We start from the raw sequence: 25102 nt of genomic DNA, 5'->3' as shown, positions 1-25102 counted from the left end.
AAATATGACAACTACTGAAGTAATCACAAAAAATGCATTACTCTCTTTAATGATTTAGACTGGTAAAATATATTTTAATTCCCCCTGAGGCTTGTATCTGCACAGAAATGTGTGATTACCACACTAGTATTTCATACATGAGATAACACCAATTATCTATAGTCATATTTTGTCATTTCAATTCCTGTCAAAGGAAAGAAAAGGTATTATAGCCAAACTTAGTTTTTGTCTTTAAAAGAAAATGAGTGATTTTATACTTAAAAGTTCTCAGAGATGAAAAACAAAATCCTAATAAACTTTAACATTTTAATGGTGCAACTAAATGACAAATATGCTTCAGAAAGGGCAAACTTGTGTAAAAGTCTCATTGTCCACATCTCTGACATGAAGTACATATCAGTCATCATTGTCTCTCTGTCGGAGGCTTCTGGATTTCCCATTCTGTGTCTTGTTTTTTCTGAATGAAGCAGAGCCACCTTCGTCACCAAGGGAGGTAATGACGCGTTCTTTGAACTTGTGTTTTGGCTCTGGTGGAAGTTCTGCTTGAGCTGTGGCTTCAGCTCCCTCAACCTGTGGCAACTGTAAGTCCACCTTCACACTGGGGAGGAAAGAAAACAATTTAAGACTTGAAACTAGATTTGGACAGTGTGAACTCCTAATTTCTTATAGTGGATACTTACTATGGATCTTCCTCCTCCTGGATTTGTTCCCAGGCTCCATATGGATTGGCTGCTTTTGGTCTCTTGGCTTGTATCTGTACTGGCTTTTCTTCTTCTTTTTTCACGTCAGGCTCAGCTGTTGTGGTTTGGATCTCTTCTTCCTTTTTCTGCTCTTCAGTGTCTTCTTTCAGACAACCATCACCTGCTTTATCCTCTCCCTCTTCCACTGAGGGTTCGACCTCTGCTTTTCTTTTCTGAAAGGGAAAGTTTGTCAGACTAAACTCTTAATCTGGATAATAGCAAGGTAATACTCTTTGGCAGGATTTCTCTCACCCTAAAGCTGATCTTTGGGACTTTGGGTTGCTGGGTGTCTTGTTCAGTGGCTGTGACTTCCTGAGGTGCCTGGGCTCCATTCGAGTTCTCTTCTTCTCCTGAAAGTGGCTCTGCTTGGGCGGTTGAAGGCTCCTCCTGACTCTCCTCGTCTGTGTTCAACCCACTGGTTTCATCAGAAGGAAAGTCTGCTGGCTTCTCCCAGCTGGATTCTGAGAGGTGAGGAAGGTAAAGCATATATTGCCTGGTTTCCATAATCAAGTGAATTCAAAACAGGCATATCAAAGCATTAAAAGTAAATTCAGATTAAGTGTATTTCCATAAACAGGTTTGGGGTGAATAAACTTGGCGTCATGGAGTCATTAAAAGGTGGAGCTACAGATAACGTTACACATGACTGTAATACACAGAACAGATGTAGAACATTCCTGTTCTTTATTTCCATCTAAAATAGCTGCAATACTTTTTTCATGGATAAGATCAATAAATAATATGGTCTCTTCACATTTGTACACATCGCCTGTTGCATCTTAGCCACTATTATACACATTTTAGTGCTTTATGGCGCTATAATAAATACATCAACCATGTGAGATGAGTTGTTCAGTATCTCACAACTTATCTGAAAAAAGTGTTTATATTTCTCATTACATCCATTAGCTACTTTGCGAAAAAGGCAATAACCACTTCAAGTGAGCATAATTTCTTTTGCGAAGTTGAGGAAACTTTGCAGATTTCCCTAAGTATTCAAATGTACAACTTCAAAATGTCCATAACATGTTTATGCAAATGCACTGACTATGTCCTTGAAGAAATGACAAAAGACACACAAAACAAAAGAGCAAACAAAAGAGTTTAAGCGTTTAAAAATGACCCAACCTCCAGTCTCTGTGTTGTAGTAATAAGTATAACCCTCAGGACTGACTGCTTCCATCCAAGCACATCCTGAGGAGCTCTGCAGAGAAATAATGAGGTTGTCAGTGCAGATTATTATTATTATTATGGAACAGAGTAAACTTAATTTGAATACATAAAGAAAAACTAACCTCTGTGTTTCCATATTGTGAGGAAGAGCTCCCCTCCTGAAACCCCTCTGGATTTTCCCATTGAGATTCTAAACAGTAATAGAGCATAATCAGCAACTCCAACTCCAAACAAAGCATATTACACATGACATATTGCCATAATCATAGTTACTCTCACCTCCAGTTATTGTGTTGTAATAGTACACATGGCCATCATCTGTCTTTCCTTTAACCCAGACCTGTGCTTCTGTTTGCTCTCTGGGCTTCTTGTCTTTCTTCTCTGCTTGCTTGTGCTTTTTTTTAGCCTGAGGCTGTTTCTGAGGTTGGACCTGTGGCTTTCTTATTGGTGGTGGTGGTGTTATTGTTGTTGTTTGAGCTTGTGAACCTGACCCTAAAACAAAAACAAATTTCAGTAGAATCACAGACTAATGCTACTGCTTTAACAATACACATACATTAATAAAATGGCACACATGTACCTGATTCCCTTTCCATCCTCTTCAGATCTTCCTGATATGCCTTCAGTGCAGCCTCCTCCATTGCTGCAAACTCTTTTGACATACGCTCCTCTTGCTTTGCCTTCTCAATACTCTTCTTTTTAATCTGCAGAGAAAACCATATGATTAGCTGAGAGGCATCTGCAAGTGACCACGAGGATAACAGCTTTCAAGTCGAAAGTGTTGTGTCTGGACCTTATCTTTCCTGCCAGTCCTGAGAGTGGTGCCAAGAGGGGCAGTTTTTTTTTTTTTTTTTTTTTTTTAACTTGTAAGTATTTATGATAAGTAGCGTGAATAAAAAATATGCTCCCCAATAGCGAATATATGTTTATGCATATCATTAATTAAAATGTATTGTGAGGGAGCACTTACACCAAGGATATTACTATTAACAGGAAAAGAAGATTCCAAACATGGAATTCTAATCAGGTATATTAATTCATAGCATCACCACATCATGTTAATTTATTACAGCAATACTACTCTTGATTCTGAGGTTCATACTATAAGCATGTAGGTTCATTCAGTATTCATTTCATTTCAGTTCATTCATCCTAACACAGAATGGGAGACAAATTTACAAATACCTCTGAAATTTTGGCAGCCACATTTTCTTTATGATTCTTCCCTCTTTCGTGAAACTCAATGCTCTGCAGACCAAAAAACATGAAAGCATATTAGCATTGCATGGACGTTATTTTCATCTACACGACTGCTGCGTTTCATAGCACACTCACAGGCTTGTTGTCCGCGATCCAGCATTTGCAGTATTGACAGAATTTCCTGGGCTGTGACTTCCAGTAGTCAGCCCTAAAAAAAATAAGCATAATAAACCAGCATAGCATGAATAAGATTAGCCTGGAAAGCTAACTTTAACCACTGGCTATATTTATGAGTAAGTAGTGTGAATGCACTGCATTATGAGCCATATTTCCAACATCACAAATAAAAAATGTTTGTTATTACTTACATCTTATGTTTCGGAAGTAACAAGCTATCAGTTACAAATGTACAATGAAATAAGAAAAGAAAACAATCGTTTCACACATTTCAAGTACTGACAACACCGTCCCCTAGTGATGACATCATAGTCCGTCAACGGAAAGCAAGAGCCTGCGGGTTGAAGTCTAATGAGATGTTTTAAAATAATGCATAAGGAAATAAGAATAGGACATGGTGACATGAATAATGAAACAGATTTGCCCAAGTACAAGCTTAATAGCCCTGTAGTCACTGTTTACCATGGAAAAAAAAACTCAAAACCTTTGTGATGTTTTACTGACCCCTTGTGGAGTAAGAGAAATTAACATCACAAAGAAGATCCAGATAATACTGTACTTGTGACTTTGAATAGATGCTCTTCTGCTTCTGTGTATATTTGTTTTTTGTATGTATCATTATTTACTTTGCTACAATTGTCACAAAAACGACTCTTGCCTTTTTACTCGCTTGGAAGCACACACACATATTTGCTTTCATTTTCTGAAATTATCAGTTAGCTTTTTGTGGAATATTTCCTGGTCCTAAGTTTGTTTCTGTCATATATCTTCTTCTTGTTGTGTGCATATATAAACGGCATTTAGACAGATATAGTAACTGAACTGGATTGATATTTTTAATGATAAAATATAATTATTTCGTTATAATCAATTTTCAAATGTACCAAAAAAGCACACTCTTATTTCTTGATTAACAAGAGAAATTATTGTTTACTTGCATTCCTGTGTGGTTGAATATTATGCTTAATTCACTTTTGACTTCTCAGAGAAGCCCTGTGAGCCAGCTCAAATCTTTTTGCACTTTCTAATTTATTTATTTTTAATCACTCTGTAGTGTATAAGTAAAGGTGTATTTACATTTACATAAACATTTGACATGGTGCATGTTTTTTTTTTACATTAGTAATTCATATTGCGCATAACTTTACATTATTGTTGGTAATAAATTAATTTAAGCACCAAAAAATCTGAAGAGCCACTTTGGAGCAGAAAGAGCCGGCTCTTCTTAATGAGCCGAGCCAAAAGAACTGGTTCTCTAAAAAGAGCCGGAATTCCCCTCACTAGAGAACAATCATTGACCCGAAATCATTATATTCCGGACATCTAACAGAAACACATCTACTACCAGTACCTTTATTATTCTCCGCTCGACCGATTCGTGCATGGCTTCCCATATGGTCTAGCGGTTAGGATTCCTGGTTTTCACCCAGGCGGCCCGGGTTCGACTCCCGGTATGGGAACAAGTTTTTTCTTTTTCAGTGACTTGGATGGAGTCAGTCTGAATGTAAAAGTAATTAAAGATGTGCAGCTGTAAGAAGTTGCTATGAAGAAGGTGACAAGTGCAATATAGTACAAACAAACTAAGAACTTAGTACAGGTAGAGTGTCAGTGAGTGTCAAAAATATTTGTTGTAAAAACTCGATATAACTTACTAAGCGAATGAATTGTGTGGAGTAAAAAAAAGCAACGCGTCATGGATACATCTTAAAGAGAGCTAGGTGTAAGAAACAAAAGGTAAAAACCTGTTTTGTATCTGACAGCACAAAGTACGACAGTGATTGCGTCATCACCGAGAGACGGTTACGTGCGAAGGCCGCGACTGACCGACAGGCCGACTTGGGTTACACTTGAGCCGCTCTGCCGGCGATAATCGGTTTCCTATCCTTGTAGGTGCCAAAGCTCTAGGGCTGCCCATGAACGGCGCCATGGCCGCGTCCTCACACAGGATCATGCTGGGGCCGCTGGTTGCTGCCATTGACCAGGGCACAAGCTCCACTCGGTTTTTGGTAAGACTCACAGGGACAGTCAGGTCAAGCTAGCTCTGTTTATTTGATATGGAGCTCATGAAGGCGTTGCTGCGGGTTTAGTCTTTGGATGTATCTGACAGTTTGATTTCAGATCTGAGCACATTTAGTTTTAAACCATGCTCTTAAACCGTCTCGGAGAAGTCACAAGTTTTTAATTTTTTTTGTTTTAAAGGTCGATGAATTAAATGTTTTGGTTTTTTTTCATATTGTTGTACAGTGCTATGAATGAACTCTGAGTGGGAGGGCAGATGACTGGGTTTCTTTGTGGTTGCTGTTATACATTCAACATTTCAGTTCTTTGCAAACGCAACAATGCAACGATTCAATTTCAAGTGTATTAAATATTTAAATGGAGAAAGTTGTGTCTAGCTTGTATTTCAAGTAGTAAGTGCACTGCATTTATCATTTTAGTTACAGGACATGAGGCTCATCTTTTTTTTTTTGTTTTGGGTCTCACAATATATGGAACAGATTTTTCTTTGAGATATTTTTCCAGGGAGTGGCCAAGGCTCAGAGCCAGGCGTGAGTCACACAGTTTGTGCACAATGCAGACATTGCCTTCATTCTGACGAACAAATAGTTGAAAATGACATTTTTGAAACAATGTTGTAACAGTTTGCCCTTGTACCTTTTGCAGTTGGATATGATGTCATCATCTTAAAGTTTAGCAATGATGATGGTGTCTTACATAATTTGAAATGTGTAACAGAACATGTACAGTGATATTTATATATGTGATAACTGCAGCATGAAAAGGTGAGCTGGCCATGCTTAGTAACACCACAGCTGTTGTTCTATGCAGCCCTTCTTTTCTTCAGAAATCCATTTAACTTATACATGCAGATACCAGAATTTGTCCTCTACTAGTTGCAGTTTGGGCAATATTCAGGGTCTAATATTTAAAGGTGTGTCTGGTCATATGGCCAGGTACGACATATTTCTCTGCTTACATAAAAAAAGGAACAGGAACATTTAATTTACTAATTAATTTCACAATTACTTAACACTTTAATCCTTCTGTCTAGAAAAGCAGGTCAGTAATTCTTATGTTGTTAGATTGCATCACACCTATTAAATATCCCAAGGGAGGCTGATTTGAAATAATAATGGACCATTACAAAGAGGCTATAGCGGAGATAGTAACTGAAACCTGAACTTTCCTTGGATGAATTAATATTAAAATAAATACACTAAAGCACCATTGTTTGTTTCTCTTGTACAACTTTCTGCTCATGAAGGTGTTCAATTCAAAAACATCAGAGCTTCTCAGTCATCACCAGGTGGAAATCAAACAAAGCTTCCCCAAAGAAGGGTGAGTTTCACAGTCATCCAAGTTCTAACATCTTATGGTCCATTAAATATATCAAGTTGCTATTCATTACTTGTTTTTTTTTTTTTATCTCTTATTTAGATGGGTGGAGGAGGACCCCAAAGAAATCCTGCAGTCGGTGTATGAGTGCATGGAGCGGACATGTGAGAAACTGACCCAGCTTAACATTGATATCTCAAACATTAAAGGTATGTGGACAATGGCTTGATGTTGCTACTTCATCTTATGAGGCAGGAATTGAAGAGAGTGTTCAAAATACTTGACAGATCTGCACAATTAGCTACTTTCACTTCTTGTTTTATATTTTGTAGCTATTGGAGTGACCAATCAAAGAGAGACAACAATCGTGTGGGACAAAGAAACAGGAGAACCGCTCTACAATGCAATTGGTAAAGTTTTGCAAGTCTGTTCTGCTGTTTTGTTGAGTATCATTACCCAATTATTCAGTGTAAGTGTGGCAGAACATTTACGTTAATCTGAGGTGTAATGTTTTTTTTCAGTGTGGCTTGATTTGCGGACCCAATCTACAGTTGAACATTTAATCAACAAAACTCCAGGAAGGAACAAGAACCATCTGAAGGTGAGTGCTTTTTCTGTTCTGCCGTCTTCTGTTGTTCATGTAGGCCCAGAGGGTTCTTCTAGTATTTTACGACAATGCACTTGATTTGACATTTTGTATGAAATGCTTCGACTCTCTGTTTTTGTATTTGAATTATACATCATGCTTTTGGTGCTAAAAGTCATTGTTACTGCATAGTGAGTATGTACTGTACATGTATATTTCTCCTTTTGTTTGTCTCTTATATTATTGTATTGTTATTATTACTTTTGTGGCTGTGTAGGTTCTCATTTGCCTAGGTCATCATTTTTGGTAGTTTTTCTCAGTTCAACTGAACTGGTTTAGCTCTTCTGAAAATGTTTCGTCTCAACCAAGAGATTTCTTCAGTCCTTTATTACTTTTATCCCCTCGATTTTTCTGCTCACCTTACCACTGAATTAGTGTTTTTATTTTTTTTCATTTTCTGGAGGGATTCGGCACTTGGTGGGTGGTGGTGTAGTCTTACTTTCACATTTTGGGGAGTAAGTGTTGATATATTCTTAATAACTTGACAGCTTGCTTCCTTTGAAAGTTTACATTTCCACACTGTCTTTCTGAGCTTATCATCATGACATTGAATATTTGTTATTTTGTTATTATCACCATATAATTACCTCCGCCAAGGAGGTTATGTTTTTGCCAGGGTTTGTTTGTTTGTCTGTTTGTCTGTTTGTTTGTTTGTTTGTTTGTCTGTCCGTTAGTGTGCAACATAACTCAAAAAGTTATGGACAGATTTGGATGAAATTTTCAGGGTTTGTTGGAAATGGGATAAGGAAGAAATGATTAAATTTTGGTGGTGATCGGGGGTGGGGGGGGCCCACGGGGGGGGCCACTGATCTGCCTTGGTGGAGATCTGCGCTCTCCGAGTGCTTCTAGTTTCTGTCTTGTAAATGACAGATTTTTTACCTGGAAAAAATATTTAGATCAGGCTGATGAAGTATCTGTGACCTCTAAAGCAACTGAGATCATAGTCTTATAATGGTTGAAAAAAATCAAATGTATTGTATTAATGGTAAAAAATATCTAACATTTAATAACATTGTAGTGGATAATGATTATCTCTAAATATCACTGTTATCTTGCAGCATAAAACAGGGCTTCCAATCAGCACTTACTTCAGTGCAGTGAAGCTGCGATGGCTGATGGACAATGTGGATGAAGTCCGTGAAGCTGTTGTGTCTCACCGTGCCATGTTTGGAACCGTTGATTCCTGGCTCATTTGGGTAATTCAGTGCTTTCTGTTGCCACAGAAAAATGTATATTTGAGACATGGCACTTTAAGTAAAATGCTGTTTTGTGTCCAACAGTGTTTGACAGGAGGGAAGTCTGGTGGTGTCCACTGCACAGATGTAACCAACGCCAGCAGAACCATGCTCTTCAACATTCACACCATGGACTGGGACCCAGAGCTTTGCAAGTATGACTGCAGTGTTTTGTCTGAGTAGTTTGATAAAACAGGGTTTCCACGGAGTCTTAAGAAGTCTTAAGTCTTTAATTTACATATCTGCATTTAATACCTTAAAAAAGTCTTTAAAGGGTATGAAATTTGATATGGTAGGTCTTAAGTTATGTTGCCATATACTTGTTCACTGTATTGTGTTTAAATGTGTCTGGGAAATGTCCAAACTGCAAAGAAAGTAATGTTAGTCTACTCACTTCCGCCCATTCCAACTTGAGAATTTATACTGAAATTAGGAACCAGTTATCACTAACTTTGCAGAAATTATCACAGAACATTCCGCCCAACACACGTGCAGCCATTTGTGACGTGTGTTGCCCGAGAAACCTGACTTTGGCAACTTTAAGAGACGGCTCGCAAGAACAAAGTAAGCATGAGGAAGTGCAAATTTAATAATGTCTGGTTGGAGAAAAGGTAATTCACAACCTGGTTGACACGAGTGGAGGGGATCGTGTTTGAAGTTCACTGCGCCTTGTACAAGAAATCAGTCCAACTTGGAACGATGAGAATTAAGGCATTGGAGTAAATGAATGCATTTTCCTAAATTCTAGGAGACACAAATTTTTGCCAGTATGACCACGAAGTAGGCTGTTAAATGGGCATTAAATTCAGTGCTAAGTAGTCTTAAAAAGGTCTTAAAAAGTCTTAAATTTATAACTGAAGAAGCAAAGAATGGATGGACTATTAATAATGTGACTCCCATACAGCGTTGTTGTTATATATATCTCACCGGTTTTAGCTTCACTTCATTGGTTACCAGTGCATTTTAGGGTTGATCTTAAAATTCTTCTGTTTGCTTTTAAATGTTTGAATGGCCTTGCCCCCTCCTACCTGTCTGACCTGATCCACCCCTATGCCCCCCTTGTGCTCTCAGGTCAGCAGATCAGCTGCAGCCTGTGGTTCCAAAAACTAAAATGAAGCTTTGCGGGGACCGTGCCTTTTCTGTTGTTGCCCCAAAGCTGTGGAACCAGTTGCCGTTAGATGTTAGGCAGGCTCAATCTCTGCCTGTCTTTAAATCACGTCTAAAAATACACTTTTTCCTGTTGGCTTTTAATCAATGAGTGAGATGGTTTTGTTTTAGATTTCCTCTGTTGCTTTTACCAGATTTTAATTTGTCTTTGTTTTTATGATGGTTGTATTTTGTTCTTAGCCCGCTTTGCACCCTGTGTTATCACTGTTTTTACTTATTTATTCCCTTGTTTTATGATTAGTGTATGGCAGTTTGGCCAACTGCAAAGTTCTTAAAGTGCTAAAGTTGGTATGGTATGGTTATTGTTGTTCATAAATGCTGAAAATATCAATAAAAATTAAAGTAATAAAAAAAGTCTTAAATTCAACTTGTTGAAACCTGTAGGAACCCTGTACAAGAAAAGCTTATAATCTGCATTTTCTTTATCTTGATCAGATATTTTGGTATTCCAATGGAGGTCTTGCCAAGAGTGAGAAGTTCTTCAGAAATATATGGCCTCATGGTAAGCATGCATCATCTCTGTTTCTCAGCCAAATCCAGATCATACTTCCAGCTGCACCTTAATAAGAATTAACTTTTAAATCACAATGATTTCATTGCTACGTCTAGTGTGTTTCTAGTATTGTGTTGAAAGAGTGAAACGTCTCATGCAACAGATCACTAATAAAATTATGGGGTTTTTTGTCTTTAATTTGAGACCATTCTTTTAAGACTAAGTGCATGAAGGTTGATTGAGAAATTCTTTTAGGCATTTTTTTGTGTGCCATTGTCTCTCTTCTCTCACTGATAGAAAATATGTTCTAGTAGGGTAAGTAATACTTGTCAGCACTATTTTTCCTCTTTACGCAAAGTAACCTGTCCCGCTTCTCTGTGGCCAATGTACCATCACACAGTGCATTTCCAAAATGCATGTAAAGGCAAGTGATTCAGTAAATGAGTGTTTTGTTTAGTTACCCTTATTGCTGACCGACAGAACCGGCCTGCTACTAACAGTCATTTGATTATTGATGACCAGTGGATTATTATGGCCATTGACTCATTAATGTTTAACCTGTAAATGTCAAAATTAGGGAAATGTGTAACTTAGCCAGTCCAAGGTGATGTGTTAAAATTCTCTTTTTTAATCAACTAGACGTACCAAACTGAAAAATCTTCAGTTTACTATAGAATGTGATGCAGAAAAACATCAAACTCAAGTGAAAATGTTTCATTTTATCTTGAAATGTGAGTAAAATGATCGAGGATTACTCAAATGGATGCAAATAATGGGTATATTGCTATAATATTGTAATATATAACAATATATTAATTAAAAATAGCGCAATAACTATCACATTTGTTTTACTGCTTAGCTCTAATTTCAGTATTATAACAAAATAGAAACTAACATGGTTTATTGTCACTTTTTGAACAATATACAATGAAATAAAATAATATTATAAAAAGTATTGAAATGGATGACTTTAATTTAGTATCTGCAGTGAATAAATTCATTGGAACCTAAAAAAAATCTAAATTTAAGCTGATTTTGACTAAAAGTATAAAGAATGTGATTCTAGATCCATTTGCTGCTAAAAGCTTTAAAAAAAATTAGGTCATGTGGTCAAGAGCTATTTGTTAATATTAGATTTAATATTAGTGATTATTTTTTTGACCAGCCAAGCATGTTAGGAACAGACTGCATCCTTGTCATTTATCAGCTTGTATTATAGCAGCTTGAACAGAGCCTTAGCTTATCATTTTCCCTCCTTTGGAAATGTACTGGATGGTCCCTGTCCTCTGCTTCTGTTGTGGCATGCTGCTCGGCTCATGTTTCCCACAGCTCTCCTGACTCACCATTGCTGTCACCTAAATGTCTTCACTCTTTGATTTAACCAAGCTAATCTTCTGCCTCTAAACACCAAACCTCAGCAGCAGCCTCACACAGGAGTGAAGACATTTGAGTTTGTCCAGGTTCATACTTGCCCTTGTATTTCCTCACAGTATCTTGACTATTACACTATGTTTTGTATACACATTTTGCTGTAGAATTAACATTTATCTCTGTTATTTGACTTTGTACAGTCAAATAATACACGTACATTCTTCGGTGGTTTAAGTGTTGTTGCTGATAGTGATTAATGTTCGATGGATTGTTCTTTGATATTTAAATGATAAACTTGAATTATATTCAGGTGTATAATTTCAAGTTTTTTTCAACTTCTGACTGAAAATTTCACACGAGCAAGTCACAGCTGTTTATTCACATTTTCTTACACTTTTGCTACACTGATGGGGTAACTGAAATTTCCATCATGCTTTTTTAACCACAAACACGCACTTAGTATTGTTTAAGAAATAAACTGAATGATTAAATACAATGTTCATCTTTCCCTCTGACAGAAATCGGGAGCCCTCTCAGGTATTCCTATTTCTGGGGTAAGTTTACATTGGACTTGGCCAACATTGTTTACATTTATGTGACAAGGAACTGGCATATGCAGTATCTGATAAACCTGCGTGTTCGTCACAGTGTCTCGGCGATCAGTCAGCTGCACTTGTTGGACAGATGTGTTTTCAGGACGGCCAAGCTAAAAATACGTAAGTGTCTTTGTGCATTTCAGAAAAACGGTGTCTGTCTGTAAAAATCAGCTGAAATTATGCTTTTGTTTGTTTGATTTCCAACATGTTTTAGGTATGGAACAGGCTGTTTTTTACTGCGGAACACTGGCTCCAAGGTATATTCACTGATGTATTTATCTGTTTCTTTATCAGCCTACAAATCTGGTTGCAGAGCTTTAAATACCATTGCCTCTACTGTTTTTCAGCCTGTAATGTCTGATCATGGTCTTCTAACCACTGTGGCGTACAAGCTTGGTCGAGACAAACCTGCGTGCTATGCATTAGAGGTATTTTAAATACTTTTAATGTTCCCTGTTCTAGAAGAATGACTCTAGCCTTCTTAATCAGAGAGAGTAAATCGAACAAGTCTCACAGATCTGTCCCTGACATTGCCACTTGTTTTATTTTATTAAAAAAATATGCTTGGAATATAAAAAATCTGTGTGTTATTTTCAGAAATGTGTATGTTTTCAGAGGAAGAACAGTTTAAAGCTGGAGTCATACTCTTTTCCTGTAAAGGCATCTTCACATGTCTCTCTTCTTTTCTCATACTTTTTTAAATAGGGCTCAGTTGCCATTGCTGGAGCTGTGGTTCGTTGGCTGCAGGACAATCTTGGCATCATTGGATCATCTGAGGAACTTGGTTTGTTTGTGTTTTGAATATATACATATATTTTTGCAGACAGACCAATTCATATCTATTGTGGTGCATAGACACCTAGTGGCCGGGGAAGGTTCTGCAGGGGATCTCGACAAATCATTTACAGTAAAGAAATATAAAATCGTTAGAGTTCATTTTTATAATGAGATGTGATTAAATCTTGACAAAATTGATCAGACTTATACCATAACAAACATGGGAGTTAACCTGCATATTATTCTGTCAGTGCTATAAACATATTATTTATATGACCTGTTTTTCATCCTGAACATATCATGCTACCCATCACTGACATGGAAAGAGTTTTAATGGAGCAGATTCATGTAAAAAAATGCATGAATCTGTGAAAAGTAAAATAATGTAGAAATGACTCATGCCAGTGCAGATAAATTTTAATAGGCCCACACTGACATAGAATTGCAGGGAAATGCCTAGTTTCAGGCATTGCTCAGGCTGATCATTGAAAGTCCTGTCTTGGTCACAGAAGATTTGCTAATTTCATGTCACACCACTGTGAACTGTAAATAAATGTAATAAAATAAATTGCACTGCAATTTGTTTTTTTTTTAAAAATGGTTACTAACAAGCCAAGGATCCTTAATGATTACCAAAAACTTCATATTTAGGAAAATACAGGAGTGCCGTCTTTCTTTAATCTTAAAGTTTGTATCCTTTTTTTCTATGCAGAGAAGTTGGCTGCATCAGTCGGCACATCTTATGGTTGTTACTTTGTCCCTGCATTTTCTGGTCTTTATGCACCCTACTGGGAGCCGAGTGCAAGAGGGTAAGTCAGACAACACCATCCACAGCTGCAGTAGCCTCCTCTTTAGCCTCAGTCACTCAGTCATGCACTCAATCTGTGTCTGTCTGTGTTACAGGATCATCTGTGGGTTAACCCAGTTTACTAATAAGAGTCACCTTGCATTTGCTGCACTGGAAGCTGTCTGTTTCCAGACACGAGAGGTAAGATGTCTCTGAGAAAGCCTGAGAAAGGTCCTGCTGTCTGCCATAAAACAGGGCTCCTACTGGTGATATTTGTTTTGATGCAGATAATGGATGCTATGAACCAGGACAGTGGGATCCCACTAACTCAGCTCCAGGTGGATGGAGGGATGACGTCCAACAGGCTGCTGATGCAATTACAGGCTGACATACTCTGCATCCCTGTTGGTATGACTCCCATCTGTCATAATTATCATTTTTTATCATCAGTATAGAGTCTATCACCGATTAAGAAAGCTCAAACTGGTTTGAGGCCACATGCTCACGCTGACGCCCATAACCTATTTTTACACTCTTATGAGATGATTATTAAGAAGAAATACACAGACAGTGTGTTTTATCTGCCACCTCAGTGTTTTCACAGGCTAGGACTAACCTTTTAGAAGTGAAGACATTCCTCTTCAGATACATCGTCACTTCAACAGTTTTATGTGCATCAACAGTTTTATGTGCATCAAAACATGTTTGAAATGCACCTTAGCACATGTTTTATAGGAGTCTTGAGCAAAATAAAAAATAAAGACGAATCAAAAAATAAATACAATTAATATGAATACTATTTACAGCTAGGCATGATCATCATGTGCACAGCTGGAAATAGTATTTATATCTTTTTTGATTGGTCTATTTTGATTTAGCTCTTTTTTGGTCTTGTGTGCTTTGTTTTTACTTCACTATTGCTGCTGTAAATCTGAAATTTCCCCTTGTGGGACTAATAAAGGACTTATCTTATCTTATCTTATCTTATCTTATCTTATCTTATCTTATCTTATCTTATCTTATCTATAGAGTAGAGTCAGGTCTTTAAGTCATTTCAAGAATATATAGAGGATTTTAGGAGCTTACAGCTTTAACTGCTCAGGCTTTTCCAGCTGCTGGAGGAATTGACTCCTAGCATGCAACTTGTTCTGGGTCTGTCCAAAAATAACTTGGCTTAAAATTGATACAGAATTAGTGACTGTATTCTGGACAAAATGACTTTTAATTGGGACAGACTCCTTTTCAGCACTCTACATTCAACATCCACAGATATTTTACTAAATGTTTGGAATACTAGTGTTGGTGTTTTAAAAAAAAAAAAAAAAAAGGAAAGTAGTGCACCTGAAAAGTCAGGCTGAGGGTTTTCAAGTGCGTGCGTGTCATGGTCATTTCTGAAATTTTATCTGGCAAAGAATGACTTTCTCCGTGACACATTTCTCCAGGCAGCTGGTTATATAGAAACATAATCTACTTGTCTCAAAGTCCATCTATTGTGCAGCTTTATGGGAGATTAAAGAGCACAGAACAATGTAAAGTGGAATACACATGTAACACTTGCATAACTTAAGTATTTATATTCAGTATTGTCTTTTTTTTTTTTTTTTTTTAAACTAATAATATATTTAAATATTTCATAATGGTTCATCAGCAGCATTTGTCCAGCTGCTGAAAAGAACATCACAGTGACTCTCCCCTTTCTGTGACTCATTTGATCATGTTTTCATTCATCCATTCATTTGGATGTCTTATATAACCCTTGTACGTGCACAAAACGAGGCTATGTAAGCTGATCTCAGGTCAGCTTTGATTGGATGGGGCTAGATAGTGTTAGTGGAACAACTTCTTCTTAATTGTGAGATGAGGCCAGTTTCAGCCTGGCTTTTATGTGTGAGCTCGACTGTCTTTAGTTATGTGATGGAATACTTCTCAACTCAGTGCTCGACAGCAAAACATCAAAACATTTGTTGTAATGTGGGTATCTGAGTAACAGCCATGATGATTAATATTTCTAGTGAAGCCCTCCATGCCTGAGACGACTGCTCTCGGGGCAGCGATGGCAGCTGGAGCAGCAGAGGGTGTGAGTGTGTGGAGTCTGAACCCAGAGGACCTGAGTGAAGTCACTTCTGAAAAGTTTGAGCCTCAGATCAACACTGAAGGTACCGCAGTCCCTCCTCCTCTGCACTCCTGGAACACTAAAATAAGCATAGTTTATTTAATAACTCAGTGGTGTGGTGTCTGTATCTGCAGAGAGCGAGTTTCGATACGCTCGATGGAAGAAGGCTGTTCAGAAATCCATGAACTGGGAGACAACAGAGCCTGTGTGTAATGGAAACGGTAGGAAACCTGTTTTTAGAAATCAAGCTTTGAAATCTAAACCTGGAAAACCTGAAAAATGTGTGACCCCTTGAACTGATATTAGAGAATGAATCAACAAGCTTTGTATCAGAGTTCCCCAATACTTTCAAAGGGCTGAATTTGGTCCAGGATCACATTAATCTTCTAATAGTAGCTTACAGATGAATTTATACCGAATAGTTGGATATGCAGTGTTAGGGCTGTGAATGCACCCGCGGGTCACATTACTTTGTGGTACAGCTGGGTTGTTTGATAGTACAATTTAAGTCACTAAAACTCTGAAAATGTAGGTATTCAATTCAATTCAGTTTTATTTGTAGAGCCCTGTATCACAACAAGGTTGCCTCATAGGGCTTTACAGAATTAGTTGGATATGAAAGCAAACAGTCAAATAAACAGTAGATGAAGGAAATGAATGTCCCAGGCATCCCTTGTCCTTAGACCCTCCTTCTTGGCAAGGAAAAACTCCAAAAACCCAGTGGGAAAAGAGAAACCTCAGGGAGAACCACAGTGAAGGAGAGATCCACTTCCATGGACGTCCATTTGAGGATGTCGTTCCAGTCTGTAAATATGCAGTAGGGTGGGGGCACATGAGAGAGTCCATCTAATCAGATGAGGCAGGTGAGGGTGGGGGAGGAGCTTGGTAACTAAAGGCTCTAGCTCCTACTGTACTTTTACACACTCTGGGAACTATATAATGTTTTATATAGAAATGCAAAATTGTAGGCTGTTATAGATGTTCAAGCAGAAATAACAGGTCAGAAGGGAAATATGATTACGTATGTTGATGCCATCCACTTTATTTATGCAGCACTAGCCAAGCAGATGGAACTAAAGGGTGTTCCAATAGAAGCTAAATTAAATACAGTGGTTAAATATGGAGGGTAACAGAGGTCTCAGACAGAGATTATTTGTGAATACCACTCTGACAGCAACATTTGGTTTGTTTTTTGTTTTTGTTCTTCCCTTTCTTTGAAACGGCCTCCAGGTGAAACTAGTATCTTCAGCAGCGTGCCTCTGGGCTTTTACATCATGGGCAGCATGTTAATGTTAGTTGGCGCAAAATACATCGCAGGTCAGTGTCTGCTTTTCTGCTTTCTACTCATGATCAAAGATATTTATTTATATGTCAAAGATGACATTTTTAAGTATTTTACACATTTAATTACTACTACTGCTGCTGTATTGATTAATTTAGATCCTTAGCTGTGCCTATACCATAATGCACATTTGTAATAAGACATTTAAAAGCATGTAGTTGACTTGCCTTTGTTATTAATACCAACAGAAAATCTATCAGACTGTTAATCTTCTGAATTCTTCTCACATCAGGTCCCAACTAGACTGTGACGGCAGGAGGCATCAAAGCAGAGAGGAACATGGACTGACAATGGACCACCGCTTGGATTCTTGGTTGCACTCATTTCTATCAGGCATTCCAGAAGAAAGAGTCGAGTCACTGCTGCTGAATCCTCCCACCTGCTGGAAAATCTAAGTGAAATCTAAACTGACTAATGAGACTTTATTTTTGATATAATGGTTCTGTGCAACAGTGAAGAACACATTGGTACATTCATTTTAGCGGTGTGCATGCAGTATTTTTTTTTAAATTATGTTGATTCTGTATGAATTTCTGAGCCTATTTATGTAGAAACTACTAGTGATAAAATGTGTAGTTGGAATCTCTTCATGACTGTCAACAGAGGTACACTGTTTAGATGCATTATTGCTTTATTACCCTTTAGCGGTCATGCTTCTTTTTTTGTTTTTGTTTTTTTGCAAGACCATCCACTATGAGCTACAGGAACAATTTTTAGAGCACTTTATATGTTTGGTTTTTTTATTTGTTTTGGAGCTGTGTATTAACAGACAGAAAGTGAACACAGTTAGGGTTGGGTGAAAGAAAAACAGGAAGGGAACAGATTCAAAGGTTGTTTTTGTAAATGGATTAATGTTAGACTTCAGCACTGTTTTATGTAATACACAAACATGCAATGAAGGGCAAGAATGAATTAGACACAAGTGTGAAGAGAAACATTGACTACATTTGCAAACTTTACAGATTAATGTTTCTCTAAACTAGATCCTGTTAATATGTTTTTGCATTTAACTGACTTGTCGCTACTTTATCTGTAGTAATCTAAAACGTTATGCAAAGATTTGTATGCAAATATGATTTAACTTCTCAGACTGCTGTCACTGAAGGTTTATTGCACTAAAATGAAGGGCCATTGTTCTTTTGGGTAAATTTAATTTAAATGTAAGTAGAGCTTTATAAATCACACAAATGTGACTTATGAAACAAGCTCTCTGACAAATTGTCAAGGTTAAAAATTAATCTTAAGACAATAGAAATGTGTCAGTATTTATTCTGCTGCCTGACATCCGTCATGTTTGTCGTCTGTGTGGAGGTTAGTACAACTAATGTGACATGAAGGTTGGAAGTAGAGCCAGTGTTTTGTTCACTAAGTGGTTTTGTGTTGCTTTGTATAGTTAAGCAGTTATTTACGGAACTGTGTTGTCAGGTCAAGGTATGAAATGAGCGTCCAAAGGTTCTTTTGGTAATTATGAATTTTAACAAAGGGACGTATTTGTACTGAATAAAAGCTTGAAGTGAGTTATTGTCAAAAAATGTTGAATTTTTACAAGCAGGAAAATATCATTCAAGACCTTTCAACTGTGAAGTCATTGGGATTTTTTTCTGTCATATTGTCAAAACAATGTTACCGTGGTTTCACTCACTGCATGTTGTTCCCTTTACCTCATCCACACTGTATTCCTAACCTTTAAGAATGTATATAATTCTTTTTTCTTTTTAAGCTTGTAACACATTAAATATGTTCAAGTATACATGTGTCGATTGATGAAAAGAAAGTAGAATATAACAAGTGAGCAGTCAGAGGTTGAATATGAGGAAACCGTGTATATCCTTGTACAAGTTATGCAAACTATGTACCATAAGAGACAAAATGTGACACTGTGCTTGGATTTTATACAGTCACATTATAAAAAGAGATTAAAAATTATGTTGTGATCATGTAATCACCTCATTTCTGATCATTAAGTTGTAAATCCATAGAGGAATTTGTTAAGTGTTTACAGAAAAGCCTGTCCGCTGCTGTCAGATACACTCAAACTAGCACACGTGAAGTTTGGCTGCAGTCCAAGCAAAACCTGCCTTTCCTCAGGGGGAAAAACCCAACAAATCGAAGCAGATAACGAGGGAGTGGTTTGTTCTAACTAAACGGAATTCGATACCTGCACTTCAGCATTCATTATACAGACTGTTTCAGCTCTCAGAAACCATGCACATGTTCCAGTGGTGTCGTTCATCTTAATTTGTAAGCTTCTAACTTCACTTTGTAGAACTTGAAAATTATTGTCAATTTACAAACCAGGTTTTTCTCTATAAATTTTAAGATTCATAAAATATTGTAATGGTTAATATTATTACAGTATTTAATGTGTGTTAAAAAAAAACAAAAAAAAAAAAAAACAGGATGAGCTTTAAGGTGCAGTCACTTTTAGTTTTTGCAATCAGGAAGTTGGGGCAGGTGAGGGACAGTTTGTGGCCTTTGTTCCTCATTTCTGATCTTGTGGTGACATGCAGGGAGTGAGTCATGTATATGCTGAAGTCATTAATACCTCACGACACTGTGTTGACAGAACACTTCCTGGAGAGCTCAGTGTTCATGATCCCTTAAAGATGTTGGATCCAACTTGGAGAGACAGCGGTGGAAGCCAGAATTTTGAAGGTCAGGAGTTTTTATTCATTTTTAGTATCGTAATGGGATATGTAAAGGTATGAAACATCAACTACCCATGTTGCAAGGGAATGAGGAAGTTTTACTGGTGTGTTGGACTTCTGTTGTTTACTTTTGGAATCAGCAAGTTTAAAATACTGCAAAGTAACTGAACAATTAAAAACAGCAGAAAAAAACTACATTTATTTTACAGAACATCATGTAAAATAAGGTTTTCTATGCAGTAAATTTTATTTGCAGACCACTTGTAATAAAAAAAGTAAATAAATAAAATAAAACTGTTATAAAATGAGTTCACTTAAAGACATGATCTTTGACACATTGAGACCTTTCCTTTTCTGTGCTCATCTTTGTGTTTTTAACTGTGGTTTAGACTTTATTATTACTGATCCCAGACCATCTGTGCATAGAAGGAACACCGTGAAAGAGCTGCTAATGCTGAGACGCCAAGTGAGTTAATATTAAAAAGGAAAACAGGTTTAATATGAGATTTGTTATTAGGTTTTTGTTAATTATGATCACTCATTTTATCTGTTAGTTGGAAGAATATGCTGTCTATGTGCAACACCTGATTATGTCTATGAGGAAGGACAAACAACATTAACGACTAGTATGCAAAACATTTAGGTGTGGCTTCAATAAAGAGGGCAGCAGACTCAGAATAACAACCTACTTTTATATCTCTTTCAGAAATGGAAATGCTCAGAGGAAGACAACATCCCAGAGCATAAATTAAAATATACAAGATCAGAAGCTTTCCCTAACGATTCCAGTCTTCAACCTTTAACCACTCCACTGGCAGTAAACCCAAATATCCCTGATTATGTCCTGAATGCTGCTCCTGGGAACAGTCTCTTCACCTCACAACAACTGCAATATCCCTCTCTGCTGCAGGGACAAGCAGCTCCAACTGTAGAGGTTAAAATGACTTTATTTAACTGGCAAATCCAGCAGGAGGCAATGAAAATGGAAGGAGTTTCACCTGAGCAGCTGAACATGCAAGATGCAGACGGTGACACGTATGTATTATAAAAACAGAAAGTCACAGTTTTGGTCATATTTATAGTTTACAGTTTGGGTCATACTGCTCTTCTTTCTGTAAGATTTCTTCACATAGCAGTGGCTCAAGGTAGACGGGCTTTGGCGTATGTGCTTGCTGCAAAAATGGGTCTGAATGGTTCATTGGATATCAAAGAGCACAATGGACAGGTATGCTTTACATTTTAATAACATTTACACATATTCCTTTACACAACTGGATTCTTAAAGTCTTTCTCTTAATACAGACTGCACTTCAGATAGCAGCTGCCACTAATCAGCACCTTATTGTCTCTGACCTGCTTGTATGTGGAGCTAAAGTGAACACCCAAGACCTCTGGGGCCGCTCTCCTTTACATGTGTGTGCTGAGAAAGGCTACTTCCCATGTCTTCAGGTAAGAATGTACTTAGTGCTTCATAAAAAGTAATCACGTAGAAAATGTTAGATGTAAACAGAGCATGTTTTTATATCCAATGTAAACTTTAGCTCAAGTATATCCAGCTTTGTTTGTAAAAGAGGCTTCATATTTCAACTTGGGTGCCAGCAGGGTGTTTCTTTGTCAACACTATCAGCAGTTTCCTTGACATAATAAAAGCCGACTGTGATGCAGAGCAGCGTCTAACAATGTAGTTGTTCAGTTCTTGTCAGATGACACTTCAATCCCTGGTGTCTTCTTTTATCTATTGGTTAATATGCACTACAGATGCTGTTCAGCAGACTGGACAATAATGTCATCTAATGAGAATCAGAACTTTGAGAATTTTTTTTCCATTATCCCACAAGGCTCAGCTACTAAACAAAGACTGCTCTAAAGAAATAACTGAAGGACATGTTGATATCATGAGTCAACTTAACATTTTAAACTTTATGGATGTTTATGTTTGACTTATTGTTTAGTTCCTGATATTATACCACCAGGAAATGTGGTTTAAAACAAGATTATATAGATTAGGCACCAGAATGCCAGTGCCATAGAAGATTACTGTATCTTATTAAATGTCTAATCTGCTGTTTCCTCTCTCCTCAGAGTATCTGCAGGACCTTAACAGAGACCGGTCAGCCACTTGTTGTTGAAATGTTTAATTATGATGGTAAGTATGTTTTAAGTCATCTGTTCTTGCTTGATGGAACAAAGTGATCTCAAAACACTGCTGCTCTCTGCAGGTTTAACCCCGCTTCATGCAGCCGTCCTGTCTCACAACGCTGTCATCAAAGACCTTCGAAGTCTGGATAAATCCACCACATGCATGGCCACAGAAAGGCAGGTGAAAAGGAGATACATGTATCTGGAATGTATCAAGACTCTGCTGCACATGGGTGCCTCCTGTGAGACAAAGGTCGGTATTACAAGTAGTGGGCAATATGCTTTCTAAGGGATAGGAAAATAAATAAGTTCAGAAAAATGTAAAAAAAACCAAAAACAAACTATGAACATTTACATTAGGTCTGGCCATATATTTTATTGTAAATGTACATTGTCAGGAAACATTTCAGATAAAGAAAAAAGTCCGTATTGCTGTGTGTATGGGTGTGTATGTTTTACTGGTTATAAAGTCTGACATCAGCAGGAAGGAAGGACCTGCAGTACCACTTATGTTAAAGCAGAAAACCACTTAAACACAAAAGAAACAAGTGCTTAAAAGTGACAAAAAGCTCAAATGTAAGCAGGAGTTGCCTCACCATGCTGTCATTTGAGGAGCATCATCTCTAAAAAGAATATGGAAGTCATTTATTATTACACTAAACAGCAAAACATGTTTTTTGAGCTGTAAACACAATCATATGACTCAGCTGTAATGAGTCAGTGCTGGTGATAATGCACCTCAAAGTCAATAGGTGGAAACAGCTCAACTCATCACTTCCTGTTTGAAAATCTTCCCATCCATGTCATGGCATTAGTCATACTTTTAATAGGGTTTCAGTACAACTCTGTCATGAAACTGGAACTAAAAAAGTCTGTTACATCCTCTGACCAGAAGAGTTCTTCCCACTTGTCCTTCAGTCGGATTCTCCCAAATCTCATTCGTTTTCCATCCAATAGTTCAAACTAGAGCCATTTTATTTTATTTTTTTTTTATATTTATCACTTGTCTGAAGTCACTTGAAATGCTGGTGCTTGGTTGGTTAATTTATCAGCTTGCAAGTAATTTGAAAACACATGACATGACACGGGCAGAATTTATCTTTTTGTCTGACAACTCTGGTCATTTTAAGAGGTTTGAGGGCTTCAGTTCCCCATGAAAAAGTACTGTACGATAGCAAGAAAAAGCATAGAAAATATTCAGTTATACACATAAACAGATACTGGTTTTAGGTGGGTCTTAGGTGGTAAAACAAGGACAAAAACTCAAATGAACCCTTTCAGAGCTTCATACGATTCTACCTAAGTGTTCAGTGATTCACAACACCAGGGCATTTATCACTTATCAGCACACATTTTCTGACTTTGTGTCAGTTTTCAGAATGATGCAGTGAATGTAGTTAAACTCAGAATGGGGGTAAAACTACACTTTAAAGTATGTCTCCACAGGAACGTAAAAGTGGACGTACATGTCTTCATATGGCGGCAGAGGAGGCAAACATGGAGCTGCTACATCTGTTCCTTGAGCAGCCGTCTTTTCTGTCCTTAGTGAAACAGAAGGTTAGTTGTTTTTTTGACATTAGTGATGTACTGTTTGTGAGTTCCATAGCCTAGTATAATAGTAGCGGTAAGACAAAATGACAGATTACGAATAGGACTGAAATAATATGTGTACTGGTCACATAGGCAGACACACACAGGTGTCTTACAATACAGATACAGTTTAGTTTGATGCTTGTTTACGGATGCAGAGCATAACCTTAAAGCCTTCATTTAACTGTAAGTGCTGTTGACACATCTGATCCAAACATCCCAGAACAGGAGAATCAGCTCAAGTCAGATGCACTTTTCTGGAAAATAGTCATGAAAGCTGCTGCAAATAAAAATAACTAATCCAAAATCCCTCAGAAAATTTATGTTGGTGTGTCTCAGACTTTTAGTGGAAACACAGCGCTGCATATTGTCAGCTCTTTGCAAAACCATAAAGCTCAAGTGGAAGCGGTGCGACTATTGATGAGGAAAGGAGCCGATCCTGGAAGCAGAAACAGTGAGAATGAGCTGCCGTCTCAGCTGGTGCCTGAAGGACCCACTGGAGAAAAGGTACAGTAGGACTATGTTATGATCACTAAATTAAAGAAGTATAAAAAGTCGTGAAAACTAATAAGTGGTGTTTCCAATACTGCCATGATGATGTGTGCTGTGTTCCAGGTGCGACGGATCCTTAAAGGGAAATATGTTCATGCTTAAATGAAGCTCGAGAACACTGTCAGTCAGACAGTCCAACTAAAGAGTATTTGCCACAAGGCAGATGGAAGTTGTTTCAGTGAAACTTTTTGTATGTTCATTACCATGTAATGTCTTTCTCATTTACTTACCTTTGTTTTGGGATTTCGAGAACTTTCTGATTAACATCCTTTGTATTTGTTAAAACATAAGTACACTATTTTTAGTCTTTTTGTGCAGAAATGACACTGTATATAACATACATGATTATGAGTGCAAATCATAATGGCACCTGATTGTTTAAATTGAGAAATGATAAACCTGTCTATTAAGTGTTTTGCATGATCATTTATTTTTTAGGGGTTTAAATATGTTGGTGAAAGTACTGATAAAATCTTCTGAAATGACTTGTAAAGTTTTACCGTATTTGTTATGCATGTTGCCTATGTATCTTACCAAGAACTTTTATAGTGAGCAAATCTTCATAATGGCACCTGATTGTTTTAAGAATTGAGAAATGATAAGCTTGTCTAAGTGTTTTACATGACCATTTATTTTTTTAGGGGTTTAAATATGTAGAGGTGAAAGTACTGAAAATCTTTTGAAAGGATTTGTAAAGTTTTATCATATTTGTTATGCATGTTGCCTATGTATCTTACCAAGAACATTGATAGTCAAGTTCAGTTTGGTTTTTTGGCGTTTCAGTAATAATTGATATTTACACATTTTAGTAGTAAGTAGTAGTCACCTCTAAGTTACATGTGATTATGATTTCTGAAAATAAAGAATCCATTTAGAGACAAAGGTGGACAATTCTCCCTTTCCTCCATGCTTCAGTTGTGAGTTTCCTGCTTTTGTCTCTAGAATATTCCCTGTGTGTTGGTAGCAAATCTACACGTATTAACATATTTAAAATTGCAGAGATTCAGGAAGTAACCAGTG

General features: G+C 37.3%; 3 protein-coding genes and 1 non-coding gene across 7 annotated transcripts; 3 read left to right on the top strand and 1 right to left on the bottom strand.

Annotated features, from left to right (window-relative positions):
* Positions 1 to 286: 286 nt before the first annotated feature.
* wbp4 (WW domain binding protein 4) lies at positions 287 to 3622 on the bottom strand. Its single transcript, XM_030157759.1, has 10 exons — positions 3482 to 3622; positions 3249 to 3321; positions 3099 to 3161; positions 2494 to 2617; positions 2193 to 2405; positions 2036 to 2103; positions 1869 to 1944; positions 993 to 1201; positions 681 to 913; positions 287 to 598 (listed from the first exon to the last, which is right to left on the bottom strand). Coding segments are annotated over exons 1-10 (1263 nt in total). The 5' UTR covers positions 3484 to 3622; the 3' UTR covers positions 287 to 396.
* A 1056-nt stretch (positions 3623 to 4678) lies between these two features.
* On the top strand, positions 4679 to 4750 carry trnae-uuc (transfer RNA glutamic acid (anticodon UUC)). Its single transcript has one exon. It is a non-coding gene; the product is annotated as a tRNA-Glu (tRNA).
* A 357-nt stretch (positions 4751 to 5107) lies between these two features.
* Positions 5108 to 18933, top strand: LOC115431536 (glycerol kinase). Of its 2 annotated transcripts, XM_030151960.1 has the most exons (21): positions 5108 to 5296; positions 6556 to 6629; positions 6729 to 6835; positions 6959 to 7036; positions 7148 to 7227; positions 8331 to 8468; positions 8553 to 8662; positions 10110 to 10176; positions 10465 to 10482; positions 12057 to 12092; positions 12187 to 12254; positions 12349 to 12391; positions 12482 to 12562; positions 12840 to 12918; positions 13624 to 13720; positions 13815 to 13899; positions 13986 to 14106; positions 15711 to 15854; positions 15946 to 16032; positions 17042 to 17128; positions 17386 to 18933. In XM_030151960.1, the coding sequence occupies exons 1-21, from the start codon at positions 5204 to 5206 to the stop codon at positions 17394 to 17396; spliced, it is 1704 nt and encodes a 567-aa protein (XP_030007820.1). In that variant the 5' UTR covers positions 5108 to 5203; the 3' UTR covers positions 17397 to 18933. The 2 variants fall into 2 exon arrangements, with proteins under 2 accessions (XP_030007820.1, XP_030007827.1); XM_030151967.1 differs by lacking the exon at positions 10465 to 10482.
* Positions 18934 to 19122: 189 nt separating this feature from the next.
* Positions 19123 to 24968, top strand: nfkbiz (nuclear factor of kappa light polypeptide gene enhancer in B-cells inhibitor, zeta). Of its 3 annotated transcripts, none has more exons than XM_030151997.1 (11): positions 19123 to 19394; positions 19720 to 19808; positions 20191 to 20267; positions 20508 to 20836; positions 20921 to 21026; positions 21104 to 21250; positions 21884 to 21947; positions 22021 to 22193; positions 23387 to 23497; positions 23870 to 24037; positions 24146 to 24968. In XM_030151997.1, the coding sequence occupies exons 2-11, from the start codon at positions 19760 to 19762 to the stop codon at positions 24182 to 24184; spliced, it is 1263 nt and encodes a 420-aa protein (XP_030007857.1). In that variant the 5' UTR covers positions 19123 to 19394; positions 19720 to 19759; the 3' UTR covers positions 24185 to 24968. The 3 variants fall into 3 exon arrangements, with proteins under 3 accessions (XP_030007857.1, XP_030007848.1, XP_030007839.1); XM_030151988.1 differs by having other exon boundaries at positions 19664 to 19808; XM_030151979.1 differs by having other exon boundaries at positions 19214 to 19808.
* Positions 24969 to 25102: the final 134 nt, after the last annotated feature.

Source organism: Sphaeramia orbicularis, chromosome 2 (genome assembly GCF_902148855.1).
Source record: "Sphaeramia orbicularis chromosome 2, fSphaOr1.1, whole genome shotgun sequence".
NCBI classification, from domain to species: Eukaryota; Metazoa; Chordata; class Actinopteri; order Kurtiformes; family Apogonidae; genus Sphaeramia; species Sphaeramia orbicularis.
Note: the sequence above shows the minus strand (reverse complement) of the source record. Positions and strands in the feature narration are given on the sequence as shown.

What these genes read in the sequence shown, in the direction of transcription:
- wbp4 (XM_030157759.1), bottom strand. An exon ending in GAGGATGGAAAGGGAATCAG is followed by an intron (nt 2,406 to 2,493) that starts GTACATGTGTGC and finishes TTTTTGTTTTAG; the next exon opens with GGTCAGGTTCACAAGCTCAA. An exon ending in CTACAACACAGAGACTGGAG is followed by an intron (nt 1,202 to 1,868) that starts GTTGGGTCATTT and finishes CTCACCTCTCAG; the next exon opens with AATCCAGCTGGGAGAAGCCA.
- LOC115431536 (XM_030151960.1), top strand. Translation starts at nt 5,204, where the DNA reads ATGAACGGCGCCATGGCCGCGTCCTCACACAGGATCATGCTGGGGCCG. An exon ending in CAGGTATTCCTATTTCTGGG is followed by an intron (nt 12,093 to 12,186) that starts GTAAGTTTACAT and finishes TGTTCGTCACAG; the next exon opens with TGTCTCGGCGATCAGTCAGC. An exon ending in GACGGCCAAGCTAAAAATAC is followed by an intron (nt 12,255 to 12,348) that starts GTAAGTGTCTTT and finishes AACATGTTTTAG; the next exon opens with GTATGGAACAGGCTGTTTTT.
- nfkbiz (XM_030151979.1), top strand. Translation starts at nt 19,658, where the DNA reads ATGCAGGGAGTGAGTCATGTATATGCTGAAGTCATTAATACCTCACGA. An exon ending in GTGCCTCCTGTGAGACAAAG is followed by an intron (nt 22,194 to 23,386) that starts GTCGGTATTACA and finishes ATGTCTCCACAG; the next exon opens with GAACGTAAAAGTGGACGTAC. An exon ending in AAGGACCCACTGGAGAAAAG is followed by an intron (nt 24,038 to 24,145) that starts GTACAGTAGGAC and finishes GCTGTGTTCCAG; the next exon opens with GTGCGACGGATCCTTAAAGG.